The sequence below is a fragment of the Eumetopias jubatus genome, unplaced genomic scaffold (genome assembly GCF_037043125.1).
Source record: "Eumetopias jubatus isolate StellerSeaLion01/CBP00866 unplaced genomic scaffold, mEumJub1_p1.0 scaffold_6, whole genome shotgun sequence".
NCBI lineage: Eukaryota > Metazoa > Chordata > Mammalia > Carnivora > Otariidae > Eumetopias > Eumetopias jubatus.
Window position 1 is genome coordinate 106309268 of NW_028274812.1, and position 18047 is coordinate 106327314.

General features: G+C 40.8%; 1 protein-coding gene across 1 annotated transcript in view; it reads right to left on the reverse strand.

Annotated features, from left to right (window-relative positions):
- CDC5L (cell division cycle 5 like) overlaps window positions 1-16498 on the reverse strand; it is a 45424-nt gene extending 28926 nt beyond the window's left edge. Inside the window, exons 1-7 of the mRNA XM_028097649.2 lie at window positions 16206-16498; window positions 13727-13830; window positions 12033-12194; window positions 11130-11257; window positions 9461-9560; window positions 3211-3429; window positions 1035-1179 (exon numbers count right to left, since the gene is read on the reverse strand). Of these exons, the coding sequence (XP_027953450.1) occupies window positions 1035-1179; window positions 3211-3429; window positions 9461-9560; window positions 11130-11257; window positions 12033-12194; window positions 13727-13830; window positions 16206-16250 (903 nt within the window). The 5' untranslated portion in view covers window positions 16251-16498. The remainder of the gene's footprint in view (window positions 1-1034; window positions 1180-3210; window positions 3430-9460; window positions 9561-11129; window positions 11258-12032; window positions 12195-13726; window positions 13831-16205) is intronic.
- Window positions 16499-18047: the final 1549 nt, after the last annotated feature.

Consider the following 18047-nt stretch of genomic DNA (forward strand, 5'->3'; position numbering starts at 1 on the left):
CAAGAATTTTGTGTTGATGCAGCCAGCACATCATTTGGAGAAAGAATCTCTTCTGTCCCCCTAGTTCCATCCCTCTGCTCCATTAAACCATCCAATTCTACAGAGCTGTACTACTCAAAATAAAACAAGAGCTTATTCAGAACTCCCATAGTTTTGACCAACTATAATTAAGTCAAAGGAAGAGAGCCTGGATAAACTGAATGACAGTATGTTTCTTTCTCTTCTCCACAACTCCCACATTAATTTTCACAGTGTTGTCTCAAAAAGAGAAGTATGACACAATAAAACATTCCCTATAAGAAAGCATCCTAGGAGGCACCTTGGTGGCTCAGTCAGTTAAGCATCTGACTCCTGATCTCAGCCCAGGTTTTGATCTCAGGGTTGAGTTCAAGCCTGGCATTGGGCTCCACGCTGGGCAGCACTGGGCTCCATGCTGCGCAGCACTGGACTCCACACTGATCTTGGAGCCTACTTTAAATAAAAGGGGGGACACCTGCATGCCACAGTAGGTTAAAACCTCCAACTCTTGCTTTCAGTTCAGGTCATGATCTCAGGGTCATGAGAAGGTTCCCCATATCAGGCTCTGCACTCAGCACAGAGTCTGCTTGTCCCTCCACCTCCTACTCTGCCCCTCCCCCAACTCATACTCACGCGAGCACGCACTCTCTCTCTCAAATAAATAAATAAAATCTTTAAAAAAGAAAGCAGCCTAAAGTCTACAAAGCCAAATATCACCTTTATGCTAGTCAATAAGAGGCCAGGAGCCCTAACCCGCTTGCAAACTGCTAAAAGCTGACAATTAAACCATCACAAGAACAGTTTAAGGCCTGATATAAGTTATACAGAGAAGTTGTTACTTATTTATCATACTATATCATAAGGACTTATTTTTATGTGGCTCATCTATTACACTGTGAACTTAAGGGCACCCGACACCTAGGAAAAACCTGGCACATAAACCCTCAAACATTTGCTTGCTAAATAAATGATAAAGATATGAGTTCACACAATGAAAAACTGCTTTAACAGATTACCTGAGGAGCAGGAAGTACTAGTTTGCTTCTCTTTTTAGTAAATTCAGAAACACCACTAGTCTGAAGAATAGCTGATGGTAAATCAGATTCTTTTTTCCTTTTCAAATGTTGCTTGTCTTTTTTTCTGTCTCTTCCTTCTTTTTCACTATCATGAATCAAAGTAGGTAAGAGATTTTGTAAAGTTACATATAATCAATAACAGTAAAAGCCATATAAAAACTCATACACTTTGAACAAAATAATCCCATTCCTAAGAAAATTACTGATAAAAAGACAAAATCCAAATACATTACGTTGTGCCCTAAACCATCACTTACCCACTATATTCAAGAGGAATACAGCTTAGAATAGCAATAGAATTATTAAGAAAATAAAAATACAGTACTAAGCAACTTATGTACCAAACGTTAAGCCTAAAGACTATGATGATAAACAAAATGTTATGTATAATTTCAAAAGGAAAACAAAACTACTCCTACATCATGCTAATACTCTTATAAAAGTACGTGTACACACATATGAAAATGAAGGTGACAAGCATACAAAATGGGAAATAATTATATGACAAGATGGGATTAAAACATTGAATTTTTAGGGCGCCTGGGTGGCTCAGTCGTTAAGCGTCTGCCTTCGGCTCAGGTCATGATCCCAGGGTCCTGGGATCGAGTCTCACATCGGGCTCCCTGCTCAGCGGGAAGCCTGCTTCTCCCTCTCCCACTACCCCTGTGTTCCTGCTCTCACTGTCTCTGTCAAATAAATAAAATCTTTTAAAAAAAAAAATTTGAATTTTTAAATTTCCTTTTAAAACTGTTTTGGCTCAGTTGGGTGGGCGACTGCCTTCGGCTCGGGTCATGATCCTGGAGTCCCGCGATCGAGTCCCGCATCGGGCTCCCTGCTCAGCAGGGAGTCTGCTTCTCCCTCTGACCCTCTTCCCTCTCGTGCTCTATCTCATTCTCTCTCTCTCAAATAAATAAATAAAATCTTTAAAAAATAAAATAAAATAAAATAAAATAAAATAAAATAAAATAAAATAAAATAGAATAAAATAAAACTGTTCTTTGGGGCACCTGGATGGTGCAGTCAGTTGAGCATCTGACTCTTGATTTCGGCTCAGGTCATAATCTTGGGGTTGTGGAATCAAGCTCCTATAGGGCTCCACGCTCAGTGGGGAGTCAGCTTGTCCCTCTCCCTTGGTTCCTGCTCCCACTCTCTCTCTCAAATAAACAAAATCTTCGAAAATCTGTTCTTCAATTGTTCGTTATGATTCTTTTTTTCCATTATGATTCTTTTTAATTCACAAATTTTTTTAAAGGATATTTAAGTCCTGACAATTAATTACGAACACCAGGCTCAAGGCCACCTCTGAAAGCTCCAAGAATGCCTCCTCCCAGTCTGCACGTCTCTTCCCCTTCTAGCCTGCCCCTTCCAGACGATCCTCTCCCACTTCAACCTCTTCATTTGCACAGGCTACCTAAAACAAGGTTTTAATTTGAGAAATAAATTTAATGGAGTACATCCAAGAAAATCCTGTTTCACAGTGCCTGACATCTGTCATTTAGTACCGATTCATGTCAACAAAAATGGAAGGTCAGTGAGGGAGTAGAAAACCAAAACTCTCTGACAATCAGAAAAGGTTCTCCCCATAATATTCAGATGCAAGAATGGAGAAACCCTAAAAATCCCTAAAAATAGGCAAAATCCTCTGTACCCTTAGACAAACATTTTATAAACACACTTATCCCCATTAGTTAAAAAGATTTAAGTATTCATCAGTAACTTTTTTCTTTTAATTTCTTTCTAAGAAAAACAAGATAAAATTTTCACTAGGAAAGACAAAAAGAAACAAACCAAATTTTGACAGATTCCTCAGGCCATTAGTAAAATAACTAACCCGCTCACAAACGTGCATAAACGTTAAGATGGTGACTCAGTGAGCAGACAGTACACCAGAGCCAAGTGCTGACATTTCAAGAGATGCAAACACCCTTTTGTGCCAAAAAATGAGAGCAAGGGTCACTGGTTTTCTCAGAAAGGTGAATCCAGTAAATAAATAAAAACACTATGTAGGCCACATTGTCCTACATAATAAAAATCTGGCTCTGACAAGGATAATGCATGGCCCTCCATAAAATTCCTACTATACTTTTTCATTTTCAAAATCAGAAAGGCGACTTACGATCTTAGTTCCCCATCAAGATCCTGTTGTCTTAATTTTCTGAAATCTGCATCAAGAGCCTGGTAGTTTTCCTCCGAAGTATCATAGAAACCAAGAGCAGGCTTTTTTTCAAATGGGATTTCAGCATTATAATCAACTCCTCTCTTCTTTTTTCTCTTCTTCTGAATTTCTATACCAGCTGCTCGAAGTTCTCTTCTCTTCTGGAGGGCTGCAAGGCGCCTGAAGAAAACGAACCCAAGATCACTTTCAAAATCACATACCATGTAATTTTGTGAAGAAACAGAGTGAAGAAAACTATCTAGTTATTTGGGGAAGAAATATTTATTTAAATCCTCACCTCACACCATTCACCAAAACACTGAAGAATGGAATTCCCCTTCTGATTTAAAGGTTATACACACAAGCAAAAAGAAAGCAAAAAGAAAAACCAGAAGGAACTACAAGTAAATATGTGTCTGGTCTCTGGATGGGAATATATTCACTTGATATAAATTAAATAAAGGACAAAGCTAAAGATCAACAGCTTTGCATTTTTTTAACATTTTATTTTAAGTAATTTCTACACCCAATGCGGGGCTTGAACTCACGACCCCGAGATCAAGTTGCATGTTCTACCAACTGAGCCAGGTGGCTGCCCCAACAGCTTTGAATTTTAAATTTTATATCTCTATACCACTATTTTTTTTAAATCATGAAACAAAATTAACAGGCAAATAACAGGAAAAACATTTGCAATTAATATTGGCAATGGTTAGATATAAACAATCTATACAGGTTTTTTGTTTTTTTTTTTAATGTATCCTAAGGGGAGAAAAAAAGCAGAAGGAAATAAATAGTTCATTAAGTAAAAAGATGCAAATAGCCAAAATGATAAAAGGTATACTTAGCTAAGAATCACAAATTAAATCAAGTACCAATTCTGCCTATCTCATTAGTAGCCTTTAGTTTTTTTGTTTTGTTTTAACGGCAAGCATGCAAAAAGTGGACAATCACCCACACTGGTAATGGAAAGTAAATTGGTAAAGCTTCCCCAAAGAGAATTTGGAAATACACATTAAAACCCCTAAAGTTTCTCATATTTTTTAACCCAAAAATTTCACTCCTCAGCCTTTAGCCTAAAAAAATAAATACCATGAACAAGGTCTTAGCTACAAGACTTCACCAAGCACTGTTCATTAGCTGGTAACCAGACACAATCCAGACATCCAACAGTAAGAAATTAGTTAAGAGCATTCACCGCATAGCTGTAAGATAGGATATTACACAGCCATCTGCCTAACCTTAAAAAAAAAAAACAACTGTAAATCTACTCTGCCACGGAAAGATGCTCAAGACACACTGGTGTGTCAAAAACGTTACCAAATTCACATGTTACAGGGCAACGTGTAAAAAATTATATGGATATCAGTGAACATAGATGTGAAACATGTCTACCAAAATATTAACAGTAATAATCACTGGAGGTTGGAATTTCATTTCATCTTTACTTTTTTGTACTTTCCCGTAATGCTATAATTTTAATGATTTAATGAGAAAAGCTATTTACAATATTAATGGGGGAAAATCAGTATGCAGAGCCTCATGCTGGAAGTTGCTCCTCTAAGTTTTTGTTTTTGTTTTAAAGATTTTATTTATTTGACAGAGAGAGACACAGCGAGAGAGGGAACACAAGCAGGGGGAATGGGAGAGGGAGAAGCAGGCCTCCCGCGGAGCAGGGAGCCCGATGCGAGGCTCAATCCCAGGACCCTAGGATCATGACCTGAGCTGAAGGCAGACGCTTAACAACTGAGCCACCCAGACGCCCACTGCTCCTATATGTTGACGAAAATTAGAAAAAAAAACGTTTAAAAGTCTCTGGAAAGGAAAAATATTTAAGTCTCTGGAAAGGATCCTCAGGAGATACAGCACATGAAGAAACATTTATTCAAGAAAATCTAAAGGAGGATTTCAACTACCCCCATGGTGACATCAGTCTGTACTTTCTTTTTAAAGATTTTATTTTTTGAGAGAGAGAGAGACACAGCGAGAGGGAACACAAGCCAAGGGGAGTGGGAGAGGGAGATGTGGGGCTCGTGGGGCTCAATCCCAGGACCCTGAGATCATGACCCAAGCCCAAGGCAGACGCTTAACTACTGAGCCACCCAGGCGTGCCTCAGTCTGTACTTTCTAATTGATTAAGGTCTTCTTTCCAGCTTCTCTCTTAACTCAGACAATCCTGCAGGCAAAGCAACCACGCCCTCAAGCAATAATGGCTGCCCTGAGCCAGCGAGACCCTGTGTCAGTGACTCCTAGACAGCGATCCACCTGCCCTTTCCCGCCCACCTGCACATACCCACTGACCTCTGTCCCACATTTTCCTTACATAAACCCGGAAATATTTTCGGCACTTTGGAGACAGTCTTTGAGATGCCAGTCCGTGGTCTCCCTGGTGATGGCCTCACCGAAATAATTCCTTTCGTGATTCACCACCACTCATTCTCTGCCTTTGGGATTTTGTTGGCAGCGAGTGGCCAAACCTGGTCTATTTGGGAACCCCCCGGAGCTGGGTGCGCTTGCATCCCTGCGCCCCAGCTACCAATCTAGTAAAATTCAGTTTAAAAAAAGCGTGGTAGCTGAATTAAGACCCATTTCCTCTTCTCTTACCCCCTCTCAGGTCTGGGAGATAGAAACTCTACTCCACGCTGATGCAGCCAAAAACACAAGGTTCTCCCCCCGCCCCCAGCTCTAGTTCCCAATAGGAGGGCTTTCATTCCAGGAGGGGCAGAACATCAGCAATTCCCATCCTGCCTCCAGAAACCTGTTGCAGAGGCTAAATTCCAACAAGCGTTGCCCAGACCGGGGCCACTTCCTTCTTCTGCCCAAATAGAGGCTCTACCTTGGGACAATGCTGTTAAGAATATTGGTGCTCCAGTAAGTAGCCCTTGCCCCAGCTTGAGGGATGAGGCTTCCATAGTAGGAGAAGCAAGCCATGGAGACCTGCAGTTGCTGCCCACACCTAGCACTCAGCTCCTACGGTGAGGATGTCATTCAAAGACAAACACACCAGAGCCCAGGCGTAGAACAGAGAACTCCAATTCTCCCCCAAAAGAAACTGACTTCATTTGCCACAGAGTATGGAGAAAATGTTCAAGCCTAAGAGCACTCTCAAGAACAGTGGAACTTGTGAACGGTAACAAGGAAGAAACTGGCAGATTCACTGAAGATACAGGCTAAACTACAGGCCCACTAGTTTGCCAGAGAGAAACAAAGAAAGAAAAAAATGGGAGGGCCTTCCTGGGGTCAGAACAAATACCTGACCTGAAGGTTAATTCTGAAACTATCCCTTCCAAGGAGCCCAAGTGTAACTGGATCAGTTTGTGGAACAATTTGTGCCCCACGACATTGTTGAAAACAATACAGCAATCAGCTGGCAATTAGTAGAGTTTAAAAACTGGGTGCAGCCAGGGAAAAAGATGTCAAAGTATGGTCAAAACCACATCATCCCAGGGTGACTGTGGGCATACCCAAGACCGCAGCCTCCATGAGGAGCAACATCAGAGGCTTTACATTTCTGAGGGGAGGGAAGGAGAGAAGAGACTTCACTAAAATAACCCACAGTCACTAAACAAGCAAACAAATAATATAATAAGTTGGGGGTAGGGAGAACATGGTACCCAGAATTGCTCCAATATACCATCTAAAGTGTCTAGTTCCCAACAAAAAAATTTGAGACACACAAAGAAACAGGAAAGCATGACCATACACCAGAAAAAAGCTGGCAACAGATGGCAACAGAAACTGCCAGTGAGAACCACCAGCTGTCAGATTTAGTAGACAGACTTCAACAAAAAACAAAAGGAAACTGTGATTAAAGAAGCAAAGGAAGGTATGATGAAAATCAGTAAAGAGACAGAAATAACCAAATACAAACTGTGGAGTTGAAAAGTATAAAGCTAAAAGGAAAACTTCACTAGAGGGGCTCAACAGTAGGTGTGAACCTACAGAAGAATTGGGTAAAGATTATACAATCTGGAAAAAAGGAGAAAATGAAACAGGAACAGAGCCTCACAGAAATATGGGGCATCATTAAGTGAACCAACATGTGCACAATAGGAATACCAAAAAAAAGAAAGAGAAAGGAGAATAAAATATTCAAAGAAATAATGGCTGAAAATTCCCCAAATTTACTGAACCTACACATCCAGAACAATCAACAAACTCCAGGTCAGACAAACATAAAGAAATCCGCAAACAGAAACATATGCTAAAAATGCTAAAAGCCAAAGACAAGGAGAAAATCTTGAAAGCAGCAAGAGAAAAGATGATTTCATGGCTTACAAGGGAACTCCAATAAGATTAACAGCTAACTTCTCATCAAAACAGCATATACAATATGATCCAATTTTATACAAATGTTACTGCGTGTGTATGTAGACACATAAATGCAGCTCTGCATTATAAGAAAGGTCTGCAAGGAAACATTTACAAAGTAAAGTAATTTCATTCTTTAAATAAGGGAAATAAAGACTTCAAATGACATCAGAAAACCTTTACAATATCACGCTAAGTGAATAAAACCAAGCCATAAAGCATCGTATCAACCACTCCCCCCAAAGAGAAAATAGTACAACATGGGAGGAAAAGTGTATTACTTTTATAATCAATAAAAAGCTTTAAAACAGATCTGTAATTTAGCATTAAAAAAGGAAACAGACCTGCAATGTATTTTGCATACAAACCAATCTAATTTAAGATACACGTACAACACAAGTTATTAAGACTTATAGATTCTACAAGAAAATCTATGAGATAGTACAGATTTAAATCTGCAGAACGGTATTTAAAGCAAGCAATACCAGTTATACTCAGAGAGAAGCATCCTTGGCCCAATCTACATGGTTAAAAGGCTCAAAATATTTGGTCTCCAAACACCAATGGACAAAAATGAAAAAGTGAATTTTTTTCAACCCTACTCACATTACTTAATCTTAAATAGTGTAAAAAAGAGAAAAACGACTGAAACTGGGGAGAAAATTGAGCATCTCCTCTTGGTTTACTGTTCCAGGCCATTCATACCCCCCTTAGGTAACTATTTTGGTCTAGTGACTGGCCAGCTATGCCAACAAGCATCCTCAAGCATGAATCCTCCATCCCAGGATCTGGAACCTCAGAGTCATTACTAGGGAAACTATCACATGCTAGTCATCAAGTCAGGAAGCACTTCCCAGTATGGGGACCAAAAAGGCAGCTGTGAAGGCTGAGAAGGTTATTCCAATGCCTGAATTCCAAAAGCTAACAAGCTCTTATACAGAATTATTTTCCTTTTATCCACTTCATCTTGGTTTCTGGGCCATTAGAAATTATATCAATCATGGATCTAACCAAAAGGAAAAAGGAAGGGGAAAGTGGAGAAAACCTTGAACAGACAGCAATACTTAATTCCACTCACTTTTTAAATGAAAATTTCTGAGAGCCTAAAATTTGGTTCAAGCCTCATTAACTCCTTCTACATTCAGCCAAGTTTCCTATTTCACAGCCAGTGCCTGCACAATACTAATCAAAAAGATTAAGTGGCAGTCATGCAAAAGTCACATAGCCTTGTGTGTCCTCTAGCCATCTGACTCCAAGATGGCTATAACAAATGAAGCTCTCCTATGTTAACAGAACAAATTAACATATCAAATGACTATCTGGGCATTACCGCTGCCAGCATCTTTTACTTCTTACAACATCTTTTCAACTACATTTTTTCCCCTATATCTATTCTACAATGGTTAAGGGGGAAAATAAGACTTTTCCAAAGTATGGGGTGCCTGGTTGGCTCAGTTGGAGGAGCATGCAACTCTTTGATCTTGGGGCTGTGAGTTCAAGCCCCATGCTGGGTGTAGAGATTACTAAAAAAATAAACTTTAGGGCGCCTGGGTGGCTCAGATGGTTAAGCGTCTGCCTTCGGCTCAGGTCATGATCCCAGAGTCCTGGGATCGAGTCCGGCATCAAGCTCCCTGCTCTGCGGGGAGCCTACTTCTCCCTCTCCCTCTGCCTCTCTTTCTCTCTCTCTCTCTCTCTCTCTCTGACTCTCATGAATAAATAAAACATTTAAAAAAATAAACTTTAAAAAACTTTTCCAAAATATAAAGGAACTAAAGAATATTAGCGTAATTGGAATTGGACAATTCTAATTATTACTCACCCAACAGAATTGATATATCAGTTTTACTGGGCCTAAAAATGCACAGACTAATTGTTCAACTATAGATGGAAACAACCACACCTTGCTTCTTCCAATTGCTTCTCTCTTGCTTTCCTCTTGGCTTTCTTTCCCTGAGTATTTGCCAGGCGGGCTCTAGCTTCAGAAAGCATCTCAAGTTCATCTGCAAAAATAAAGAGAAGAAAAACTAAGTTCTCCAACATAAGCAAGGTATGTGAGAGACACACTGTATTGCTTAAGAAGAGAAAAACCATAAATGTAAATCATTATATAGCAGAGCATAATGGTAATAGCTTGGGTTTTGAAGTCAGAAAAACCGAAGTTAAAAACTAGGCCCATCACTTGCTAGCTATGTGACCCCGGATAATTTATTTACCCTCCCTGGGCATGTTTATCATCTATAAAAAGAGAATAACAAGTCCTATTTCACAGGAATGTTGAGAAGAACTAAATAAAACAGGTAAAGCATATTTATCATATAATTATATCCTTCATCATCGTAACTAGCTGGCACAGCACCAATCATGAAAAACTATTATAAAGACTACTATTTAATTATAAAGAAATTGATAATCTCAATTAGATACACCTTTTTCCCCTCTATTTCTCTCTTCCAATACATTTCCATGGCTCCCAGAGTAAAACAGATTTCATTACTGATGCCTTAGAGCAATTCCTATATAAGGCTGTCCAGTGGACTCACAAGGGAACTTTAAAAAAAAACTCAGGGGCGCCTGGGTGGCTCAGTCTTTAAGCATCTGCCTTCGGCTCAGGTCATGATCCCAGGGCCCTGGGATCGAGGCCCACATCGGGCTCCCTGCTCAGCGCGAAGCCTGCTTCTCCCTCTCCCATTCCCCCTGCTTGTGTTCCTTCACTCGCTGTGTCTCTCTTTGTCAAATAAATAAATAAAATCTTAAAAATAAAAAAAGAAATTTTTTAAAAATTAATTAATTTTTAAAAACTCAGATTCCAGAATTACCCTTTCCACACTCCAGCTTACTGACTCAGATCTCCTGAAGCCCTGGTACCTGTGTTTTTAAAAGTTCACCAAATGACAATGATGCAGGTGGAAACCACTACCTTTAAACTTTAAAATTTTTAAATCTCAACAAATATTCACTGAATGCTTCACAACAACCCTGTGGGGTAAGATAACTATTACTCTCTATCTGGCAGGAAAGAGACTCAAATCTCAGAAAGATTATATGACTTGCCTAAGGTCAAAGAGCTAGTAAGTGGCAGATGCTGAGTCTAAAATCCAGTTCCTCTGATTCTTGATTCAATGTCTGAAAAAGGGATCATAAGTCAGCCTCATAGTACTGCAGTGCTGCCTTTCCACAAAGATGAAATTACCTGCCTGAAGTCAAAGTAGTTAACAGGACTGGAACCCCAAATCCAGTCTTCTTGTTGCTGCCTCTCTCCATGGAATGGGAATGAGAAAACAGAATCCTCAAGTGCTTACCACTAGCCTTTAGGAAATCTGTCTAGTAGTATTACGCTGCTTCATTTATTACATGAATTGAAAAGTCGAAAGTTAAAAGACACAGTGTCCAGAAAGAGCAATTACTTTGTCACAGAAGACTGGACACATTTAGAAAGAGAATAATAACTGCAAACAGAACTGGGGTTCTAAAAAGTCAGAGAAGCTTAGAAAGAAACTCAAACAGTTAAAAAGAGACTGGAGGAATCTATGGTTACCAAAGAAATAAATTCCTCAGGTGCATATACTCACCCTCATCCATATCAATTGGATCAGGCCTTGCTGGTTTTGTTTCTGGATTTGGATCTATTTCTCCAGGTTTAAGTTTTCGTGGATCATCTGTTGTTTCCTCTTCATTGTCTCTCTGTGCAGCTTTATCCCTAGAAAAAGGCCCAGAGAAGTTAGTCACACTATCAAACCATTCAGTCGTAGAAAACCAGGTTTCCTAGCGCTGGTACTCTTTTCTTTCAAAAACCCAACAGATGGACGTTCACAAAATAAAGTGATTCTACTATTGCTTCACCTGAAAGAAATGGTATTAAAATTCTAATTTCAATGAGTGTTTCCATTCACTATGAAATACAATCTAAGCAGCTCCTTAATCACAAATGCACAAAAGCTATACAAATTAAAAAACTTTTAATGAAGAACCAAGAGGTCCTGGTTAACTCTCAGCAACGTGATTATGGGTGATTTTTTGCTTTCTTACTACTTTTCCCCCGATTTTCTAGAATAAATATATATGATTAGCCTAACACGTTCAAATTATTCTTTTAAAAAATATGTAACAAGGGGCGCCTGGGTGGCTCAGTCGGTTAAAGCATCTGCCTTCAGCTCCGGCATGATCCCAGGGTCCTGGGATCAAGCCCCGCATCGGGGTCCCGCTCAGCAGGAAGCCTGCTTCTCCCTCTCCCACTCCCCCTGCTTGTGTTCCCTCTCACTGTGTCTCTCTCTGTCAAATAAATAAAATCTTAAAAAATATATATATAACAAGTATATAATTTTAATCAATCACATGAGACTTATATATAATTCAATAGCTTTAGCTCCTTTGTCTTTACTCCGATCTGCAAAGACAGAACATGCTAAAAGTTTATTCAGTCTCATTCAGGAGATATACATATATTTTAATACTGCTTTTGGAAACTGACTTACAAAAGAAACTCATAGTGTTCCAAGCACTGGGCAGCTGTTCTTCCGATGATTGGTGCAATGGTTCTCCACTGAGTTGGCATCAACTTGGCCAAGTGTAAGAGTTTTTCTTCTTCTTCTCTGGACCATTCTGTTTTCTTAATGCTTGGATCCAGCCACTCGTACCTATTAAAAAGATACCATTTTATACATTGATTGGTCACCTAGCGTGAATATCCTACTTACACATTAGATATACTAACCTCTACTGTCTGAAAAACACAAGCTAACTCTCAGCCTTCAATTATTAAAGCTGTTCTTTGTTCACAACAAAATGTTCATTATTTGACTAACTTTACCCCACTCAATATTCTCTAAGTCACCAAATCCTACTGTATTTTAATTATGCAAGACTAGTAATGCTTGAAAAAGGTAACCTAACTGAAACATGATCATATGGCTTCTTTCTCATCGTTTCCATTCATTTTACACTTTATTAGAGGCTTTGAAATTATCTGAAGTAAGACAATAACACCTCACATTTTTAGTGTTTCTAGTTTTCAAAACACTGTCTCATACTTTGATTCAGTTCCCAACACCTTGGTTTACTTCGAGTACCTGACTTACACTCATTAAATGGCTTTCCAACATCATACGCTTTATTTGGATTTAAATTTAAATAAAACTACTATGCCATCCTCTATCTTTCCTATCATACCACCCAACCCACCTTTTCCATCCAGTCTACATAGCTGGCAAGTACGATACAAGCCTTACTAAATATTGGAGCAGGAGCTTAACTCCACCGAGAGAAGCAGAAATCAAAACTTCTTCAGGCTGAGGACCATCTTCCTCTTTGGGATCCAACCTCTACACTCTGATCCTTTCTCCCACCCAGGTGCCTAGGAAATTAAGTCACTCCTGTACAATCCAAAATACGATCCTAGTACCACATGGGTCAAGGCTGGGGCCAGATCACTCATGCCAAGAGCTTAATAGCAAATATACAATATTTCAACTGTATTAGGGCACCTGGGTGGCTCGGTCGGTTGAGCATCTGCCTTCAGCTCAGGTCATGATCCCAGGGCTCTGGGATCAAGCCACGCAGTGGGCTCCCTGCTCATCGGGAAGTCTGCTTCTCCCTCTGCCCCTCCCCCTGCTCATGCTTGCACGCACGCACTCTCGCTCTCTCTCACCCTCTCTCTGAAATAAATAAAATCTTAAAAAAACAGTATTTCAACTGTATTAATAAGGAAACCCAGCCAGTTGTGAGCTAGCCTAGAGAATTAACCATTATTTATCATTAATTTCTTCAGGAAAGTAAGTTCTAAATCAACTTATAAACTTTTGGAACGCAATCCATTTACAGCACTAAAGCAAATTTTAGTATTGTACAGAAAGTAAATTTATTTTATGCTTCACAAAACACTCAAGTACATTAACTTGTTTGAATCTCGTATCTCCATCAGTTAAGGCCAAGTATTATTATCCCAACTGGGAGAAAACAGGGACAGGAAAGAGGGGATAGAAAAATGGTTTGCCTAAGATCACAAAGGAAAAAAGTGACAGCTAAGGCTTAAATCTAAATTCTCATCTCCCACTCCATACTTCCTGTTCCATCACACTGCCTGCTTTCTTTGGCAAGGTTCAAAGAACTGACATTTTCCTCATCATAATTAAGGTCGCTTTCTGCTTTCCACTCATTAAGTGGTACATACCATCTGGCTTTGCACTGCTTTGCTGATTTTCTATGCAGCAGTGAGGCAATCCTAGACCACTGGTTTTTTCCATATTTCATTACCGCTGCTTTCAGAATTTCATCCTAAAAAAATTGTCAAAGAAAAACAATATATTCATCACAAAATTCTAAGTGACAAAAGACAAAATTTAAATTAACTCTGACAGGATTGCTAGGGAGAAAGAGAAAGTCATAAACACATACATACATACACACACACACACACACACACACACCCCCAGGTAAGGGGGGAAAAAGTACAAGAACTTCGTTTACTATAATAATAAACAACAAACCAGAATTGGCAAAACGCAAAAAATTAAGAAGAAATCCCTCAGAAGGACATCCAACATCTCCTTATACACAAACCCTCCCCCACCCCAATAAACTGGGACTACTGGCCAATCTGAGAAACCCTACTTGGCGGTGATTAACAAAAAGTACTCTCCAATGTCTGGCTGTCATCCTCCTCAAAAGGATACAGCTCAATCATCTATTTATTCATTCAAAAAACATTTCCTGAACACCTACCTTGTACCAGGTCTTGCATACTTAGAAAAAGAGAGTGAAATAGGCCTCATCCAGCCCTCAAGAAGCAAGTCAAGACTCCGGTGAATCCATTCTCCACTCCAGTTTACAAATATCATTTTCTCTCCAGTCCCATAACCCCTGCTTTGACCTAAAAATCCACATTTCAAGTCTAAACTAGGAATTAAGTATTTCTTCCCTGCCACACCAGTCAGTTCTTCCTCCAGGCTCTAGTTACTGTTTCACCAAGGAACCCATTCTGATATGGAATTTACCAATTCCAGGGGAGTCCAGAAAGGTAAGCCACAGACCCCAAAGATAACAGAGCAATAGAGGAAGGCATTTGGGGCTTTTTACTGTTAGGCTTTTTTCCACATTGAACTTGAGATACATGCCTCATACATGAGCCATTCCACCCCATTCCACACCCCCACAGCCCCCCCTCCATCATCAGAGATTTAAAAAGACTGCTTTGGCCACTACACAGGAATCCGGCTGTTACTTGATTTTGTACATCTGTCTCTCCCCCAGAAGTCATCTCTTCCCCAATTTAAACACCCTGGTTCCCTCTGTGCAAGCTGTGAGACAAGGCTGTCACGAATTTTATGTGTAACTTTGTCACAATACTGCTAGCCTTAAATACATCTTCAACTAAGTACATACAGCAGTTATCCACCCTACTAGATTCATTCCGCAAACATTTGCCAAACAACCTATTTCATATTGGTTACTGTCCTAGGTTCTAGGGATTCCAAGATCTGGTCCTCTTGCGGTGCTGCCTGCTGGGAAAAAGCAGTTATCAACTAGCACTCACTGAAAGACTCCTGTGTGCCAGACTGTTCTAAATGTTGACTCATTTAATCCTCAAAAGAAGAAGAAGAAGAAGAAGATGATGATGATGATGATGATGATTCCCATTAGAAAACTGAGGCTCTGAGAGGTTAAAAAACTTATCAGCATCACACAGAAGAATGTGATCCTTGCAAAAGGGTAAAGCATGCTATCCCAAATGGATGAAAGAGGTGCCATGGGACCACTGGGGTTGTAACTTATTTTTACAGAGTGACTGGGCAAAAATTCCAAGAGTTTTTAACAGTTTTGAAGGATGGTCAGAAAGATGTCAAGCAGTAGGACATTCCAAGAAGGCACAAGAAGTAAAAAGACTGCCTAAAAAGATATAATGTGCTCAGGAAAATGACAAATTCAGTGCACTCTGAATACAAACTGCACAAAAATCTTATTTGCATCTTACTCCTTCACCACTGCCTTTCTGCTAGTCATTGGCATCATCCATTGTATTTCTGGAAGCAAAGACACTACTGTAGGCAGTTTGTCCTATCTGGTTTCTATCCTGGCTGAGACGGAGTGACAGGAAGAGACAGGCCTTGGATCTCTCGTGATGACAGAAAAGTTATGCCTTGATAACAGGTAACAAGAGGGTTGCGGGCATAAATGAACTCTCAACTTGGCACTCAAGCTGCTTCCCCTCTGCAAGGAAGTCAACGAAGAAACAAAGTTGTGGCCACAGCACTTCTCTATATTTGAGTTATCAGAGAGGCACCACCGTACCCGGGCTGAGGGACGGGAGCGTTCCAGATTACCAACTATCACTGATATCCTGCCCCGCCCCCTCTACACTGCGAGTTCCTAAAGGGCGGGGGCACGTCCTCAATTCAACAAATATTCATTAAGGGCCTAACAAGTGCCTCGCACGTCATCAAGTGGTTAAATCACAGTCCCCGTCCTTGGGGTGCTCAGATAACGCAGGGCCGGACACCAGATTAAGACCCCGAGGGTCCGCCCCGCGGTGCCCCCCCCCCGCCCATGCAAACCAAGCAAGGCATCCTCCTCGCCTCCCCGATCTCCGCGCGCGTGCGCAAAAGCTGCCAAAGGGGGCGGAGGGCAGCGGACGGCGGGAAAAGGGGACTTACCTCGGTATTCCTCCATACGCCCCCCTTGATCATAATTCGAGGCATCTTGGCTGTGGGGTGTCTCGGCAAGCAGCCGAGAGGAGCTTCACTTAAGTAGTAACGGCGCTGCGGCCACGGGACCTAAAGCCGCCACTTCCTCCAAGCGCGACCTTCTGGTTTGAAGAGATCTGCGCAGGCGCAAGGCTGGGGAGGGGGGAGAGCAGAGAAGCAAGTCTCGCGAGAACCCGGTTGCTGAAAGGAATAAGTGCCCTGTTGTGAAAGCTCTACTCTAGGAAGACTGATAGAAAACCATCAAACCCCTCTGGCTTAAAGGGCTCTACGCCGCGCGCATGCCCAAAACAGGTTGGAGGAAACCACGGCTCTCGCGAGATATCGCCGGTGCCTCTTAGGGAAGGTTGAGGTGGGATTGATCGTGACGTCACCTAGTGGCGAAGAGAGGGAACGTCACGCATGCGAAATTGGCCCGGGGGCTCTAAGAAGAGCTTTGTTAATTTATTAACTTAGCACTTTATTAAGCATTTAACTAATAGGAATTTGTTCGCAGAATACTCAGGAAAAGAAAATATTTTATTTAAGACTATTTTTCTAATCTGTAAAATAGAGGTAATAGTATAGCAACCTCATAGGGTTGTCCTAAGGATTAAATGGGATCATGAACTTAGCCCAGTATCTGATACATAATAACTACGCCCCAAAATGGCAGCTATTGTTACAAGAAGGACAACCCCGGATGATCGGTGATTGTCCCAGAAACCTGCAAAAATATCTTGTCAGAGTTTGTCATACATCGCTCTTAAGTCTATATGGATTGATAATAAAGAGTTACCATTGATAGGCACTGGTATTAGACAAACTCGGGTTGGATTGAAATCTTGGCTCCCTCATCAGCTTGGGTAATAACCTTGCGGAGTCTCAGTATCCTCATCTGAAAAGTGGAGTTAAAAACTACCTCATAGGGCGCCTGGGTGGCTCAGGTGGTTGGGTGTCTGCCTTTGGCTCAGGTCATGATCCCAGAGTCTTGGGATCAAGTCCCGCATCGGGCTCTCCGCTCCTTGGAAGCCTGCCTCTCCCTCTGCCTCTCTCTCTCTGTCTCTCATGAATAAGTAAATAAAATCTTAAAAAAAAAAACTACCTCATAAATTTGGGTGGCAAATTAATTGAGATATACCTAAAACCCAATGAGGTAGAGATTGTCAGACTGCCATTCTGCCTCCCAGGGACTCACTCAGTGTCCTTTGCCCTTTTAAAACATCCCCTTGGTGCCAGCCCTGGAAGGTATGAAAATATTTAGTGGACTGGGAACATCTGAATATTTATATAATGCCTTTCTCTTTCTATTTCTTCATTTCTTCATTTGCCTCTTCTGGAAAAGCTACGGAATTTTCTGATTACATTTTTGTTAAATTTCTTTGCCTTGAAATAGGAAGTTGTACCAATAAAATCACTACTTTGTTGAGAGAAAGAAATGTTGGCTTATGAAGGACACACAGACTCCATGTAAGATCTCAGTCCACTCTTATCTCTGCTATCAACTGTCTGTGTGACTAGTGACAAGCCATTTTCCGTCTCTGGACCTCTGTTTGCAATGCTTCTCTGTAGGATGTGTGACCATTACCTCCTGCCCAGCCCAGCTCCCATCATCCACTCAGTTACTGTGGCTACAGTGTCTCACTCTTTCTCACTCTCTCCCTCTCTTTCTCTCTCTCTCTCTCTCTCTCTCTCTCTCTCACACACACACACACACACACACACACACACACCACTGGCCATTTGATTGATCTCATCAAAGCTGAACCAATAAGTCTCCTCCCCAGGAATTTTAACACTGGAACCCAGAAAAGA